Raw genomic sequence first — 14484 nt, forward strand, 5'->3', positions numbered from 1 at the left:
ACCCCAAACCTGATCAGCATTACTTGGGAGTGTTGACTACAATCGAAGATTTGTATTAGGCCACGATCTGATCATTTCCCCAATACAACCACATTAACTAGACAGTACTCCACCTGACCCCCTTCCGTTCCTCACCTTAAGTCCGAAGGTGAAGATGGTCATGATGATCTTGAAGATGAGCGCCAGGCACAGCTGCCAAATGGCTGCGTACACCCCGGGTCCCGCCGGCTTGTTGGGAGACGCGTCCACAAACGCCTTGCTCCCGTTCATCTGACTCCTGTACTGGCACAGCTGGGACGACTCCAAGGGTCCGCAGTCGGTAAACAACTCTTTAATCAGCTCGCTGGTGTTCTGCCGCGTGTACGGGTTGGGGAACGCCACGACCGCGGTAATGGCCGCCACGAAGATCACCTCCAGGATGGGGTACTTCCCGAAGCGGGTGGATTTCCTCCTTCGGCACCAGGCGATGTTGGCCTTGATGAAGAAGGCCCCCCAGAGGCCTCCAAACACCCCCAGCAGGATGAAGGGGATAAGCTCAAACAGGTACCAGGGGGTGTGGTACTCCACGTAGAACAGGACCAGACGGCTGTTGCCAAACGGGTTGATGGAGCGGAGGACGAAGGCTGCCACCAATGCAGCGAAGAAGGAGCGCCACAGGGTCTTCAGAGGGAAGTAGTAGCTCACCTGGGGGGGGCAGACAGGTGTAGGGGAGCAAGGAAATTATAGCGTGTGTTTCAATGTCTCAATCTCATACAGACACACAGTCAGGCACATGCACACACATTCAGTATAAAACGTACCTCCTCCAAGCTGAAGAGTACTCCTCCTATGGGAGCACCGAAAGCGACAGASACCCCAGCCGCTGACGCTGCAGATAGAACCTGCGGAGAGAAAACAAAAACAAAAGAAACACAGGCCAAGTCAGCTGAAACACCGACAGGAATTTACCCAAAACACAGTCTTATATCCTACTATGTGGTGACACAGAAAAGGGCTGAAGGCAAAACTCYACACGGTCATGTAATACAACGGATACAAACACAAACCATATCCGCTCTGTCCTTTGGCTCGTTCTTGACGTACTTGGACAATAAAGTTGTATGGTATTGCATTTGACCACGCCTAACAGAACCGTAGATCACATAATCGCACGCACCTCTCGCTTTTTGGCCTCGTTCTTGCTGTACTTGGGGAAGAGATATGAGAAAATGTTTCCACAACAGCAGGCCACGTGGACCAAGGGTCCCTCCTTCCCCAGGCTCAGCCCAGACGCTACAGCCAGCACCAGGGTCACCGTCTTGATCAGCAGGGTCCACTTCCCCAGGTAACCMCGGATGATGAACCCACTGAGAATGGTCTTTATCTGGGGAGACAGTAGGGGGAGGAGGGGGGAAATAAGGCAATTATCCTGGATGCATTATTTATATTCTGGGAGACAGAGAGGTGGGAGGAGACAAGAAATAAGATATGCCTTCTCCCATTAATATCTCCCTCCTCCTGAAGTGTGCACTCGTTCACTACTTCCCACAAACCTAAAAGCATTGGATTGGTKGAGGCATGAGCTAGTGGGAGTTWCCACCATATTTCCTCTACCAGTAATATCCTTGCAAATCAGTGAAGGGAAGTGAACAAGTGCACACTTTGGGAGGAAGGAGAGATACTTGCGACATGGCCAATGTAAATGTTTGTTCTCTGGGAGAGAGAAGGGAGAGGAGGGGAGGTGTTAGTAGAGTCCATTGAAAACGTTAAGGAAGCATTAAGCTCACCGGTGTGCTGGAGTTTCCCTTTTATTAAATGTCTAAGTAAGGGAAATATCTCTAAGTTGAAGAAACTATCCCTTTAAATTCAACAAAATAAATAAAAGGTAAGTGTCCAAACATATCCCAAACTGCTTCAGACTAAGAATTTAGAAGACGAACAAAACATTTCCAACTGCTCCCCGTGGCTAATCCGCATCTCTCGCTCTTGTGTGTGTGTGTGTGTGTGTGTGTGTGTGTGTGTGTGTGTGTGTGCATCCATGTGTGTGTGTGTACGACTTCACCTCAGGTATACCGGAGCCACAGGCGTAAGGGGCGAACACCTTGACCAGTAACACGGCCAGGAAGGCGAAGGACAAAGCCCAGTAGATGTACATGAAGTAGTTCATGATGTAGGAACCAGGGCCCTGGGACGGAGGAGGAGGAAGAGGGAAGAGGAGGAGCATATTATTAACTGTCAAGACACTGACACAAGGTATAAGGACATTTGTTCTGAGATTAGATTCATAAATGTGTCTGCATCAGGAGGACACATATAGAACGACCAAATCAACTCCTGGTGTCATCTATAACAACATGGAGTCCGTCTAAACAGTGGTGAAGACACTTTATACCTCTCCCACCTCTGCCTGACTTGTCCCTCTCTACACTGGAAGCCGCTAGCTTATAACACCGATAAGTTGCTATATTACAGTACATAAGGTGCTTATAACAGCTATTTGAAACCTGTAACACCTACGTCAATGAAATCCTTCTCACCTCTTCCTGGCCCAGGATGAGCCCCGCCCAGCTCTTCCACTGAGGACACTTGTCCCTCTCAGCGAACGTGGTCTCGTTGGAGCCCCAGCARCACTGCTCGTGGTTGAACCACATGGCATTCAGACACACACCCTCCTTGATGTCGTTCAGCCAATCAGCAGCGATGTCGATTAGACCAGCCAGAGCACCTGATTGGACAAAGAGGAAGGGGAGGAAGAGAGGATGAAGAAGGGGAGGAAGAGTGGATGAAGAAGAGGACAGGGAAGAGAAGGAAACGATAGTTTAGGCCTGTGCCACGTTGACTTTCATCAAAAGCAAGACGAAAAACATACATGTTGTCAATGATGAGCCTACATTTACTGTAATTACCCGTAACTGGCTATTAGTACAGGTGAGCTCAGGTGACTGTGTGTGTGTGTGTTACCTGAGGCCAGCCCTGTCAGCGTCACCACCAGCCACCCAGACCAGGCATCATACAGGCTCTTGGTAAACTCCCAAGCTGATTCCTTCTTCTTAGCATTGATCTGCGAGCACACACACACACACACACACACACACACACACACACACACACAGAGAGAGAGAGAGAGAGGGTTAGAACACACACAAACAACAACATAGTTACTCTAAAAGGGGTGAACCTATTCAAATCAAAATATTGATAAAAATATTGATAATTTATTACCACTCATAATGAGTGGCCTAACTACCCATAACATTGTGGTTGACAGCAACTATTACTGTTTGGCAGGTGTAAAAAAAAAAATCTAACAATTAAAAATCTAAAAACATCCAGACAAAATTCAAATGAATGAGGATGCGAAATTTCTAGGAACCACTCAGATATAGCAAAATACTAAATGGTTTCCTTGTGGTGTTTATAAACCATGCACACAAAGCCACCACAGAGAAAGTAGGGGACACTTCTGTCTAGGCTAGGGCACCATTTAAGGGGCCCAGCACAGAGCCCTGGGGGACACCCTTGTGGTTGTTTTACCTACCATAGTTGAATACACTGTTATGCTAAATGACTAAAATGTTATCCATCTATAAAATGCATTGCATCAGAGCCACAGGTTCTRCAGCGTTTCTTTTATTAAAGCAGCCTAGTTTCTTAAATGTAAATGCTGTCCTCACCTTGCGGTGGCGTTCCCGGTCCTTGCACTTCTCCCGKACCCAGTCGATGGTGTGGAAGTCATCATAGGTGCCGACCCCTGGGATGGGCTCCTCCAGGAAGTCCAGCAGGTGGGTGGTGCTACTCATCACCCCGCCCCCGTTAGACATGACGTAGTTAGATCCTACAGGAGAAAGAGCAAGCGCAAGTCGGTGAGAAAGTTATTGCGAAAGACTAGCAAACGGTGGACTACTAGCTCGCTGACAGATCGCTAGGAGTCTGGATGGGACAAACGCTGCTACGAATAAGCCATCGGAGTCAGACCGTGATGTAACAATCTTCCCGGTCAGTCTGCACTGAGAAACCCAGGTGAAAAGAGGGAACAGTGACAGCGGCAGAGAAAACCTCCCAATCTTTGACTAATACAGTCACATCAGACAAGGGAGATGATTCCCCCGCCCCCCGCCCGGTGACGAAGACCAACAGCAGTCAAAACACTGCTACTGTACATAGAAACCTACCAGCAGAGGACTGAACAGTGTGTTGCGTTGTAGTCTTTCTCCTTTCWTCTCACATGATAGTCATCCCTTAAATCAAATTATGCCAAACCCCAGTTCCATCTTAATTTTTTTTTTTACACTGTGTGCTTCAGCCTGGAAGCAYTAAATATCTGCTCCATTATCTGAACCATTAGGAACACACTGCAAAGCACGGCACACGTCGCTGGCTTATGAAAACTAATGAGAATGAACATTGGGGTGAAACCCCGTCCATCCATCTGTTGGCGGCTGCATCTCAAAACCCGAGCCAGACATGGTGGAGAGAGACTAACTGCTGTACACACACCTCCCGTTATAATCAGATATCCTAATCAGATACTCCCTCACCCCCAGGCACTCTGGAGCCAAATGGAGGTGCAGTTGCAGACTTGATGGCAGATTGAACACAGAGGGTAGAAACTGAGGCTTATCCAGGTCTCTTGATTTCCTTTCAACTAATCACTCACTGGTCATRGAGGTTAAGACTCAAAACAGTAGTTCATTCAGGTTCTAAAGTTGTCCTTCYAAAAGGGCCGTTCTGGTTTAAACTGTGAAGGAGGAATGTTTACTTCCAAGTCTGTGAGGTTTTCTTCCTCGAAATTGTTTCACAATCTCTGATAACGGTTCCCCATTAAAAATAGGCACAAGGACATGAGGGTCTTCCTATGGTCACATGGTTCTGTGTACAAGTTGTGTCGCGGTAAGAATGTGACAGGGGAAACGGAGGCACAGTAGTAGTGTGACTGAAGTSAACGCTGGCCAAGGATTACAACACGGACTGCAGTGCACCAGTCTGCCATTTTTGTGTGTTTTGGATGTAGGCATTACAGGATGCAGGTCCTACGCGGATAGACGTCAGACTGTGCATAAAGTAGGCTACGCCACACCTAGAGTATAACACAGTATAGCCTGCCACCAACTGTGCTCTGTCAGTAAATGTTGAACAGATTTCCAGTTCACCAAAATAAGGGATTGGACCACACAACTTTGGTCATCCTTTAAGCGTGATCAGTTGATCTTTGCAAAAGCACAGAACACGTAGCAATATTGCATTCGAATACAAAAATTGGCAAACTATGTTTCAACTGCCAAAGATGACTGATAGAGAAAAAAAACGGTTGTATGTAAAAAATAAAATAATTTTAAAACATTTTTTAATCACATTTCATGATTACATTAATTCATTCAGATCGTAACGATAATCAAGAACGATCATTGCCCGATGATCATTGCTAATGCCAGATGTCCGAAATCCAGTCAGGTCAGGCTGTGCTGGTTAGAAACAGCGCYGCACAGCATCTAAAAGGGACAGTTAAATAGCTTCTACTAGCTGGCTGACTCGCGCACACGTCACAGACAGACAGAAGCAGAGATAGAGAAGAGCCCTTAGGTCACCTCTGCTCCATCTCCATTCATCCACTACAGCACTAACTCAAATGGGCAGCCAACCGCCATTTTGAAAAAGGTCATCTCTGCTGTGGATGTGATGTGAGGGAAATAAACAATGACACCATTAAAATACATAGTCAACGACGTAACACTGAAAAACAGCTCACAGTCGTCATGAAGATGTGTCTTTAAAAAGTACGTGTTCTATCTAACATTGTTTCACAGTATTCTCAGAATGATAGGAATTACACAGAGACAGGTCTACATTCATGTAGTCTTTCCACACAACTCTACCAACAAAAAAAAAGAGAGGGAAATCTCATGTAATGAAACTCTGACAACTGTACAAGGGTGTGGGAATTCATCCAAGAAAGAACAAAGTCACTATTGTGTGCAAAAACAAAGTAAAAAAGAATTAAAAAAAAGAATGCTTTTGTCTCCTCAAGTATGTGSTAAATAATTGGCGGGCATGCATGAAATTAGAGCCATTCTTTGTTGTKSAAATTCTTCTATTCTGCTCACTAATACATAGTACAGTGTATTGTGCATTTTTCCAGGGMGATATTTTGCCTGAGAAAGAGAAATGCAAACATTTCTCTCCAACCTATGGCAAAATGTGTAGAATTACAGGAAATTAGCTGGAAAACTGGAAATTTCTCTCCACCCCATGGCAAAATGAGTAGAATTGCATGAAATTAGTTCTCTCCGCTTTAAAAACGGCAACATTTTTACAACATTTAAACAATCAAAATGTTTAAAATTGCAGGAAATTAAATATAAACCGTCAATGTTTTCTCTCCACTGTCAAGACGTAGGCCGCTAAAATGTTTTGATTAGGACACATGCCAAGGAACGGCTCTGACTTCAAGTGTGGGTATGGATGTGACCAGAGAGCCACAGCAGCCAATCATGATGAGTTCAGATTTTTTTGTGGCCCCCACCCCCATCAAAGTTGCCCATCCCTGGCTTATAGTGTAGCAGAATGTCCATTGTCCAATAGAAAGTACTAGTACATAGATGACAAAACTAACACATTACATTTTCTATTTAACTAGGCAAGTCAGTTAAGAACAAATTCTTATTTACAATGACRTCCTAGGAACAGTGGGTTAACTGCCTTGTTCAGGGGCAGAACGACAGATTTTTACCTTGTCAGCTCGGGGATTCGATCTAGCAACCTTTCGGTTACTGGYCCAACACTCTAACCACTAGGCTACATGCCKCCCCACAGCAGGTAAATACATAACCATATTTAGCTGAAGAGAAAAAAAAAGAAGAAAATCAGCAGAAGGTAGATGCTAAGCTAGTTCAGTTATGATGATGATCCATGGTTTGGTGACCATCATAACCGTTCTCCATTTGGCATGCTGTCAGGGACACRCCGCTTGTGTGTATTTGCTGAATTTGCCAGCAACGTGTGATATCGTGCTGGGGTTTGTTAGTGAGGATGGCATCTACCCACAAGGACTGTTTAACACAACCATGTTATGACCGTGTTATYCAGGGGCTAACAGTGTGTGGCTTGGCAGAATTGGCAGAATGACATCAAGTGAGTGCAATAAAGCTGTTTTTAATTAAGCCTAGGGTTAGCCTATAACAATACCTAGGARAGCCAGTTGGTGCTAACTGCTACGCCAACTAAGGATATCATTACAAATGCTAGGAGACAAGGTGTAACTGCTAAGCTAACATGAAATACCAGAAACCTGGGACTGATTTTACCTGGTGTGATCTGTGGGAAGTGGGAACGTGATCAAAGCTCAAACACTGGGGAATGATTAGTCACATCTGATGTGGCGCTAGGGGGAAGCGAGGACACAGGGATGAGCAAACAAGTGAACAAATAGGCTAGCAGGTAACATACAGTTGAAGTCRGAAGTTTACATACACTTAGGTTGGAGTCATTAAAACTCGTTTTTCAACCACTCCACAAGTAATTTTTTTCAACAATTGTTTACAGACTATTGATTAGACTACAGATTATTTCACTGTATCACAATTCCAGTGGGTCAGAAGTTTACATACACTAAGTTGACTGTGCCTTTAAACAGCTTRGGAAATTCCAGAAAATGATGTCATGGCTTTAGAAGCTTTTGATAGACTAATTGACATCATTTGAGTCAATTGGAGGTGTGCCTGTGGATGTATTTCAAGGCCTACCTTCAAACTCAGTGCCTCTTTGCTTGACATCATGGGAAAATCAAAAGAAATCAGCAAGACCGCTCAGAATAAAATGGTAGACCTCACAAGTCTGGTTCATCCTTGGGAGCAATTTCAAACGACTGAGGTACCATGTTCATCTGTACAAACAATAGTACGCAAGTATAAACACCATGGACAATAGAGCCGCCATACCGCTCAGGAATTAGACGCGTTCTGTCTCCTAGAGATGAACGTACTTTGGTGCGAAAAGTGCAAATCAATCCCAGAACAACAGCAAAGGACCTTGTGAAGATGCTGGAGGAAACAGGTACAAAGTATCTAATACACAGTAAACGAGTCCAATATCGACATCGCTCAGCAAGGAAGAAGCCACTGCTCCAAAACCGCCATAAAAAAGCCAACTACGTTTTGCAACTGCACATGGGGAAAGATTGGACTTTTGGAGAAATGTCCTCTGGTCTGATGAAACAGAAATAGAACTGTTTGGCCATAATGACATCGTTATGTTTGAAGGAAAAAGGGGAAGCTTGCAAGCCGAAGAACACCATCCCAACCGTGAAAGCACGGGGGTGGCAGCATCATGTTGTCGGGTGCTTTGCTGCAGAGAGAAACTGGTGCACTTCACAAAATAGATGGCATCGTGAGGGAGGAAATTATGTGGATATATTGAAGCAACACTCAAGACATCAGTCAGGAAGTTAAAGCTTTGGTCGCAAATGGGTCTTCCAATGGACAATGACCCCAAGCATACTTCAAAAGTTGTGGCAAAATGGCTTAAGGACAACAAGTCAAGGTAGTGAAGTGGCCATCACAAAGCCCTGACCTCAATCCTGTAGAAAATTTTGGGCAGAACTGAAAAAGCGTGTGCGAGCAAGGAGGCCTACAAATCCTGACTCAGTTACACTCGCTCTGTCAGGAGAATGGGCCAAAATTCACCCAACTTATTGTGGGAAGCTTGTGGAAGGATACCTGAAATGTTTGACCCAAGTTAAACAATTTAAATGCAATGCTACCAAATACTAATTGAGTTGTATAATATACTTCTGACCCACTCGGAATGTGATGAAAGAAATAAAAGCTGAAATAAATCACTTTCTACTATTATTCTGACATTTCACATTCTTAAAATAAAGCGGTGATCCTAACTGACCTAAGACATGGAATTTTACTCGGATTAAATGTCAGGAATTGTGAAAAACTGASTTTAAATGTATTTGGCTAAGGTGTATGTAAACTTCTGACTTCAACTGTACATGTAGACATAAGCCTAACCAATTTTTATTTTCACTACACAGGGGTAGAAAAMGTTGTGAGGAATCTTAGACACCTCCTTACCGGTTAAAACTCAGACACCGGTAGGATTGTCAAATGTTTGCCTGCCGATAGTACTTAGCACCTCTGAATAGAGTGTCGGCAGTCACTCTCTTTTGTGTTCACACAGAAAAGACCWTGGAAGTCATCAGCCACTCAGCCTTGTTAGAATACTCCAAACCAGAAGGTGGCAGTAGCGTTGTTTGGCAATRCATATCAGTGCATATTTCTTAGGGTTTAGATTCCAAGCTATCYGAGCTAATGTTGTTATTTTGTAGAAAGCCCTTGTCGATACTAACCAGATGGCCACAGGTAGATAACTACCAAGCAGGGTGAAAAAACTAGGCTTAAGCGGAATACCGTATACCGGGGTATTTGGAAAAAGCCACAGGATGGGTTTTCAATACTGTCAAAGCTATTTCTTTGAAATGTTTCAATACACTTGAATATTTGTGTCTACTTTGAGTTATTACCTGCAGTCAACTTGTGCAACACCTTAGGAGATAAAGCAGATTGCGTTTTTCATTTCACCYGTCACATTATTTTCAAACATTAAGCTTACCGTAGTTCCCCAGAACAGTTGAGCCAGTCAWGTGTTTGTTTGCAAATAGCACAAAGGGAGAAAGCGAGCTGATGAGTCCATAGCGATCTATATCTAATCGAAAAGTCTCTGTTGTGCAACGCACATGAGGTGAAGTTACACTTTATGAAATTCATTACTAAATGTTTGCCATCAGATACATTATGTATAGGCAAAAGTATGTGGAMACGCCTTCAAATTAGTGGATTTTATTTCAGYYACACCCGTTGCTGACAGGTGTATAAAATCAAGCACAGAGCCATGCAATCTCCATAGRMATTGGCAGTAGAATGGCCATACTGAAGAGCTCAGTCACTTTCAACGTGGCACCGTCATAGGATGCCACTTTTGCATCACTCACTACCAAGTTCCAAACTGCCTCTGGAAGCAACGCCAGCACAATAACTGTTAGTCGGGAGCTTCATTAAAACGGGTTTCCATGGCCAAGCAGCCGCACACAAGCCTAAGATCACCATGCGCAATGCCAAGCGTTGGCTGGAGTGGTGGAAAGCTCACCGCCATTGGACTCTGGAGCAGTGGAAACGCATTTCTGGAGTGATGAACCATGCTTCCCCATCTGGCAGACCGATGGACGAATCTGTGGTTGGCAGATGCCAGGAGAACGCTACCTGCCTGAATGCATAGCACCAACTGTAAAGTTTGGTGGAGGAGGAATAATGGTCTGGGGCTGTTATTAATGKTTCGGGCTTGGCCCCTTAGTTCCAGTGAAGGGAAATCTTAACGCTACAGCATACAATGACATTCTAGACGATTATGTGCTTCCAACTTTGTGGCAACAGTTTGGGGAAGGGCCTTTCCTGTTTCAGCATGACAATACGCCCGTGCACAAAGTGAGGTCCATACAGAAATRGTTTGTCAAGATCGGTGTGGAWGAACTTGACTGGCCTGCACAGAGCCCTGACCTCAACCCCATCAAAYACTGTTGGGCGAACCGGGCCTAATCGCCCAACATCTGTGCCCGACCTCACTAATGCTCTCRTGGCTGAATGGAAGCAAGTCCCTGCAGCAATGTTCCAACATCATCCCAGAAGAGTGGAGGCTGTTATAGAAGCAAAGGGGGACCAACTCCATATTAATGCTCATGATTTTGGAATGAGATGTTCGACGAGCAGGTGTCCACATACTTTTGGTCATGTAGTGTATCTATCTTATAACGTCTTTCTGCCAGAAGTCAAAGAGCTCTGGATGAGTTCTGTACCGCTGCCATTTTTCCCCTGTGCTTCCTACTAGTGTTTTTTCCCCTCCTCCGTTCTTCTCCMAAAAAATGTTTTATTTAACTAGGCATGTCAGTTAAGTTTTTTATCCAGAATCGATTYGTGTACACATGCTGCTCTTCCTTCAGAAAAACATGCTTCACAACAGTGTTCATTTGCACAATTTCTCTTGTTCACTTTCGCTTGTAAATGTTCACACTCACTGAAAATTACATTCGGTAACTGCTAGCTAATCTTGTTTAACTTTATGAGCTGGATTTGCCTGTCTTGAAATGAGTTTAGTTTTCACTCGTTAGCATTTAGTTAACAGCGTCTATGTGATTTCACTAGTAATTTGTTAGCATTCTGGTAATAGAGGCCCAATGGGCTTTTCTCTTCATATTTAAAGCCAACTTGTGTGCTATACCGGTAATACCGTAAATCACGGTATGAGAATAAGTACGATATGACAATATGAAAACCTGGATACCGCTCAAGCCTAGAAGAAACTATTTAATTAATTCTCCATAATCCCATACGGCCAGTGACAGCCCATAGCCAAATGTTTAGCTATTTAGCTAATGTTAGCACATTACCTAGCTAGCACAACATGGCTATCTTGGTCACTGCACTAACTCAGTAGCTAATATAGGCAGCTGTTTCATGGRCACTAGCTAATTCATTGTGATTTAATTARTTGTTAGCTAGCTTGGAGGAAGCATTTACTGTTGTGTGCATTGCGTCTGTGCACGTAGCTAGCTAACGTTGCATAGCTTACATTGCATATGAAGTGTGACTGACTTGTACAGAGAAAATGCCCTCTTTTCAACAACAAAAGTGTGTTGGTTCCTGCTCGCTGATTGGCTCAAAGTCAAGATGTTGGCCACTGATAGGCATTGCAATTCCACAAGTACAAATCGGTAGGTTTGTCACTACCGGGTCGGCACGCAGCAGGTACCGCTTTTGTTCTAGCAAGAGAAGGAACGGCCTCCCCACTGTGGTAAGTACATATCGGCAGACTATCAGCGTTGAGATTCTCGGTGGGTTCCATACTTTAAAGCCTTGTTTCAAAAGGCCCTAGCCAAGCCTTTGAAATATGAAAGCATTGGGCTATATCAAGTCCTTTGATGTAGACCTATACGTGCAGGAGAGAAGTAGGCCTAGGCAAGCTCCCATTGAGCAGGGAGAACTACAGTAGGTGAATGGCTTTCATCTGGCAGTGTTTCCCTTCATGAGGAAGACCAACRGGAAATCATTTGTTCTTGTAGAGTCAGCTAAAAACGCAGCCTGAGTCCCAAATGGCACCCTACTTCCCTATATACTGTAGTATTTTTGACAGGGCTCTGGTCAAATGTAGTGCACTGTTGTAGGGAATAGGGTGCCATTTGGGACACAACCACAGTCTCACCCAGCCAGAAGCAGTCAGCCAGTTCGATATTGTCACCTTCCAACCAACCTGATTTGTGAGTGACCCACAGTCTGTGCTGGCAGGGGGAGAGGAGGCGGCGGCGGAGGAGGGGGAACCGGGGAAGGAGGAGGAGAGGACCGAGCACGCCCCCATTCTTATYGACGGGGCTGCAGTGGAGCAGGTTGAGARCTTCAAGTTCCTTGGTGTTCACATCACCAACAAACTAACATGGTCCAAGCACACCATGACAGTCATGAAGCGGGCACGACAAAACCWATTCCCCCTCAGGAGRCTGAAAATATTTGGCATGTGTCCTCAGATCCTCAAAAAGGTTCTACAGCTGCACCATCGAGAGCATCCTGACTGGTTGCATCACTGCCTGGTATGGCAACTGCTCGGCCTCCGACCGCAAGGCACTACAGAGGGTAGTGCGAACGGCCCAGTAAGTACATCACTGGGGCCAAGCTTCCTGCCATCCAGGACCTCTATACCAGGCAGTGTCAGAGGAAGGCCCTGAAAATTGTCAAAGACTCCAGCCACCCTAGTCATAGACTGTTCTCTCTGCTACCACATGGACATAGACTTGGCGCTCCAGTACCGCTTGCCAAGAGGCTTCCAAACAGCTTCTACCCCTAAGCCATAAAACTCCTGAACATCTAGTCAAATGGCTACCCAGACTATTCACATTGCTGCCCCCCACCCCCCTCCCCTCTGCCACTCTCTGTTGTCATCTATGCATAGTCACTTTCATTAACTCTACCTACATGTACATACTACCTCAACTAACCGGTGCCCCCGCACATTGACTCTGTACTGGCACCCCCCCCTGTATATATTGTTATTTTTTACTGCTCCTCTTTAATTACTTGTTACTTTTCTCTTATTCTTCTCCGTATTTGTTGAGACTGCACTGTCGGTTAGGGGCTCGTAAGTAAGCATTTCACTGTAAGGTCTACACCTGTTGTATTCGGCGCATGTGACTAATAAAATTTGATGATGAGTCAGAAATGATGACTGGACTCTATGTGGAGGTGGGGTTTCTAGCCACAGTGCGTAGAGATGGTACTGGGTTAGCCAGGTAGGTGCGTAGTGAGGGTGACGTCTAAATTAGAGGCGGACAGTGAATTGGTCTTTGGGACCGTAATAACAGGTTGCTCCTCTTGATAGTCAGATTATAGACACAGACAGACACATAATGTAGATCAATTGCTTCATTATGTGCAGGAGTGGATGGTTTGGAGGGTTTTACTGTAGATTGTCACACAGTAGGCTGACACACAGCATCCAGCTGAATGATGACACTGTGGAAACAGAAGCCTGCAGGGACTGCTTCAACCACATCATGGATCAACGAGTTTACGACACACACACACATGCGCACACACCTTGTGTGTTCAGGTTCTACATGCCGATAAAGTGTGACCATTCAGTGCGAGGGCTTAGTGCACACAGGCGCTTCCTGTGCAATAATGCAGTATCAGGCTACTCCAGCACTGCAGTACTGCAAATCAGATCAAGGCGCTTCAGCTTAGCAACAGGACTGACTGGGGCTGAAGACCAGTAAGCTAACACTAACCACACTGGTGCTGCTAAGGGAATATCATGTGGCTGAAAGGCAGGTTGAGAGGGAGAGAGAAAAGTGAGAGAGTAGAGAGAGAGAAAAGTGAGAGTAGAGAGAGAATATAGAGTGCAGAGCGAGAATAACGAGAGAAGAGAGATAAAGGGGGAAAAAATGCCAAGGATTCAGAGCAGCAGACACTCCTTYAAATGAGGAAATACCATGGTTGAACATGGCCAGTGGTACAACTACACGGGACAACAACAAAAAATTGTGCCTCTGGTGGATTTGGTCTGGCAGTGAATGCACTACTCCATAAAAAGTACATTCTCAAAAATAAATATTCTTATCCGAATATGGTGCAAAATATTCAAGTGTAATTTTACCGCTATATGGAAGCGAGGTTTGGGTTTCAACCTATAATTACGATTATAAGCATTGGGAGAAAAACCCAATAGAAAATCTATATACAGAATTCYGTAGAATTATCCTAAATATCCAAAAGAATGTACCAAATAATGCATGCAGAGCGGAACTCGGACGATTCCCTTTAATTGTAAATATAAAGAAAAGGACAAACATTTTGGCACCATTTGAAATTAAGCCCCAAAACATTTACAATTCAAAGCACTGGAAATCCAAGAGCTGAACCCTGAAAAGATTCCCCTATGTCAGCTGTTAAAAACACGAAA

At 44.7% G+C, this 14484-nt stretch overlaps 1 protein-coding gene across 7 annotated transcripts in view; it reads right to left on the minus strand.

Annotated features, from left to right (window-relative positions):
* Positions 1–14484, minus strand: part of LOC111952872 (H(+)/Cl(-) exchange transporter 3) — a 64025-nt gene that overhangs the window by 10955 nt on the left and 38586 nt on the right. For all 7 annotated transcript variants that reach the window (XM_023971885.1, XM_023971868.2, XM_023971852.1 and 4 more), the window contains 7 exons: positions 3654–3814; positions 2941–3040; positions 2517–2704; positions 2042–2164; positions 1157–1363; positions 801–881; positions 136–684 (listed from right to left, as the gene is read on the minus strand). In XM_023971885.1, the coding sequence (XP_023827653.1) occupies positions 136–684; positions 801–881; positions 1157–1363; positions 2042–2164; positions 2517–2704; positions 2941–3040; positions 3654–3800 (1395 nt within the window). In that variant the 5' untranslated portion in view covers positions 3801–3814. The remainder of the gene's footprint in view (positions 1–135; positions 685–800; positions 882–1156; positions 1364–2041; positions 2165–2516; positions 2705–2940; positions 3041–3653; positions 3815–14484) is intronic.

This window comes from Salvelinus sp. IW2-2015, linkage group LG3 (assembly GCF_002910315.2).
Source record: "Salvelinus sp. IW2-2015 linkage group LG3, ASM291031v2, whole genome shotgun sequence".
Lineage (NCBI taxonomy): Eukaryota > Metazoa > Chordata > Actinopteri > Salmoniformes > Salmonidae > Salvelinus > Salvelinus sp. IW2-2015.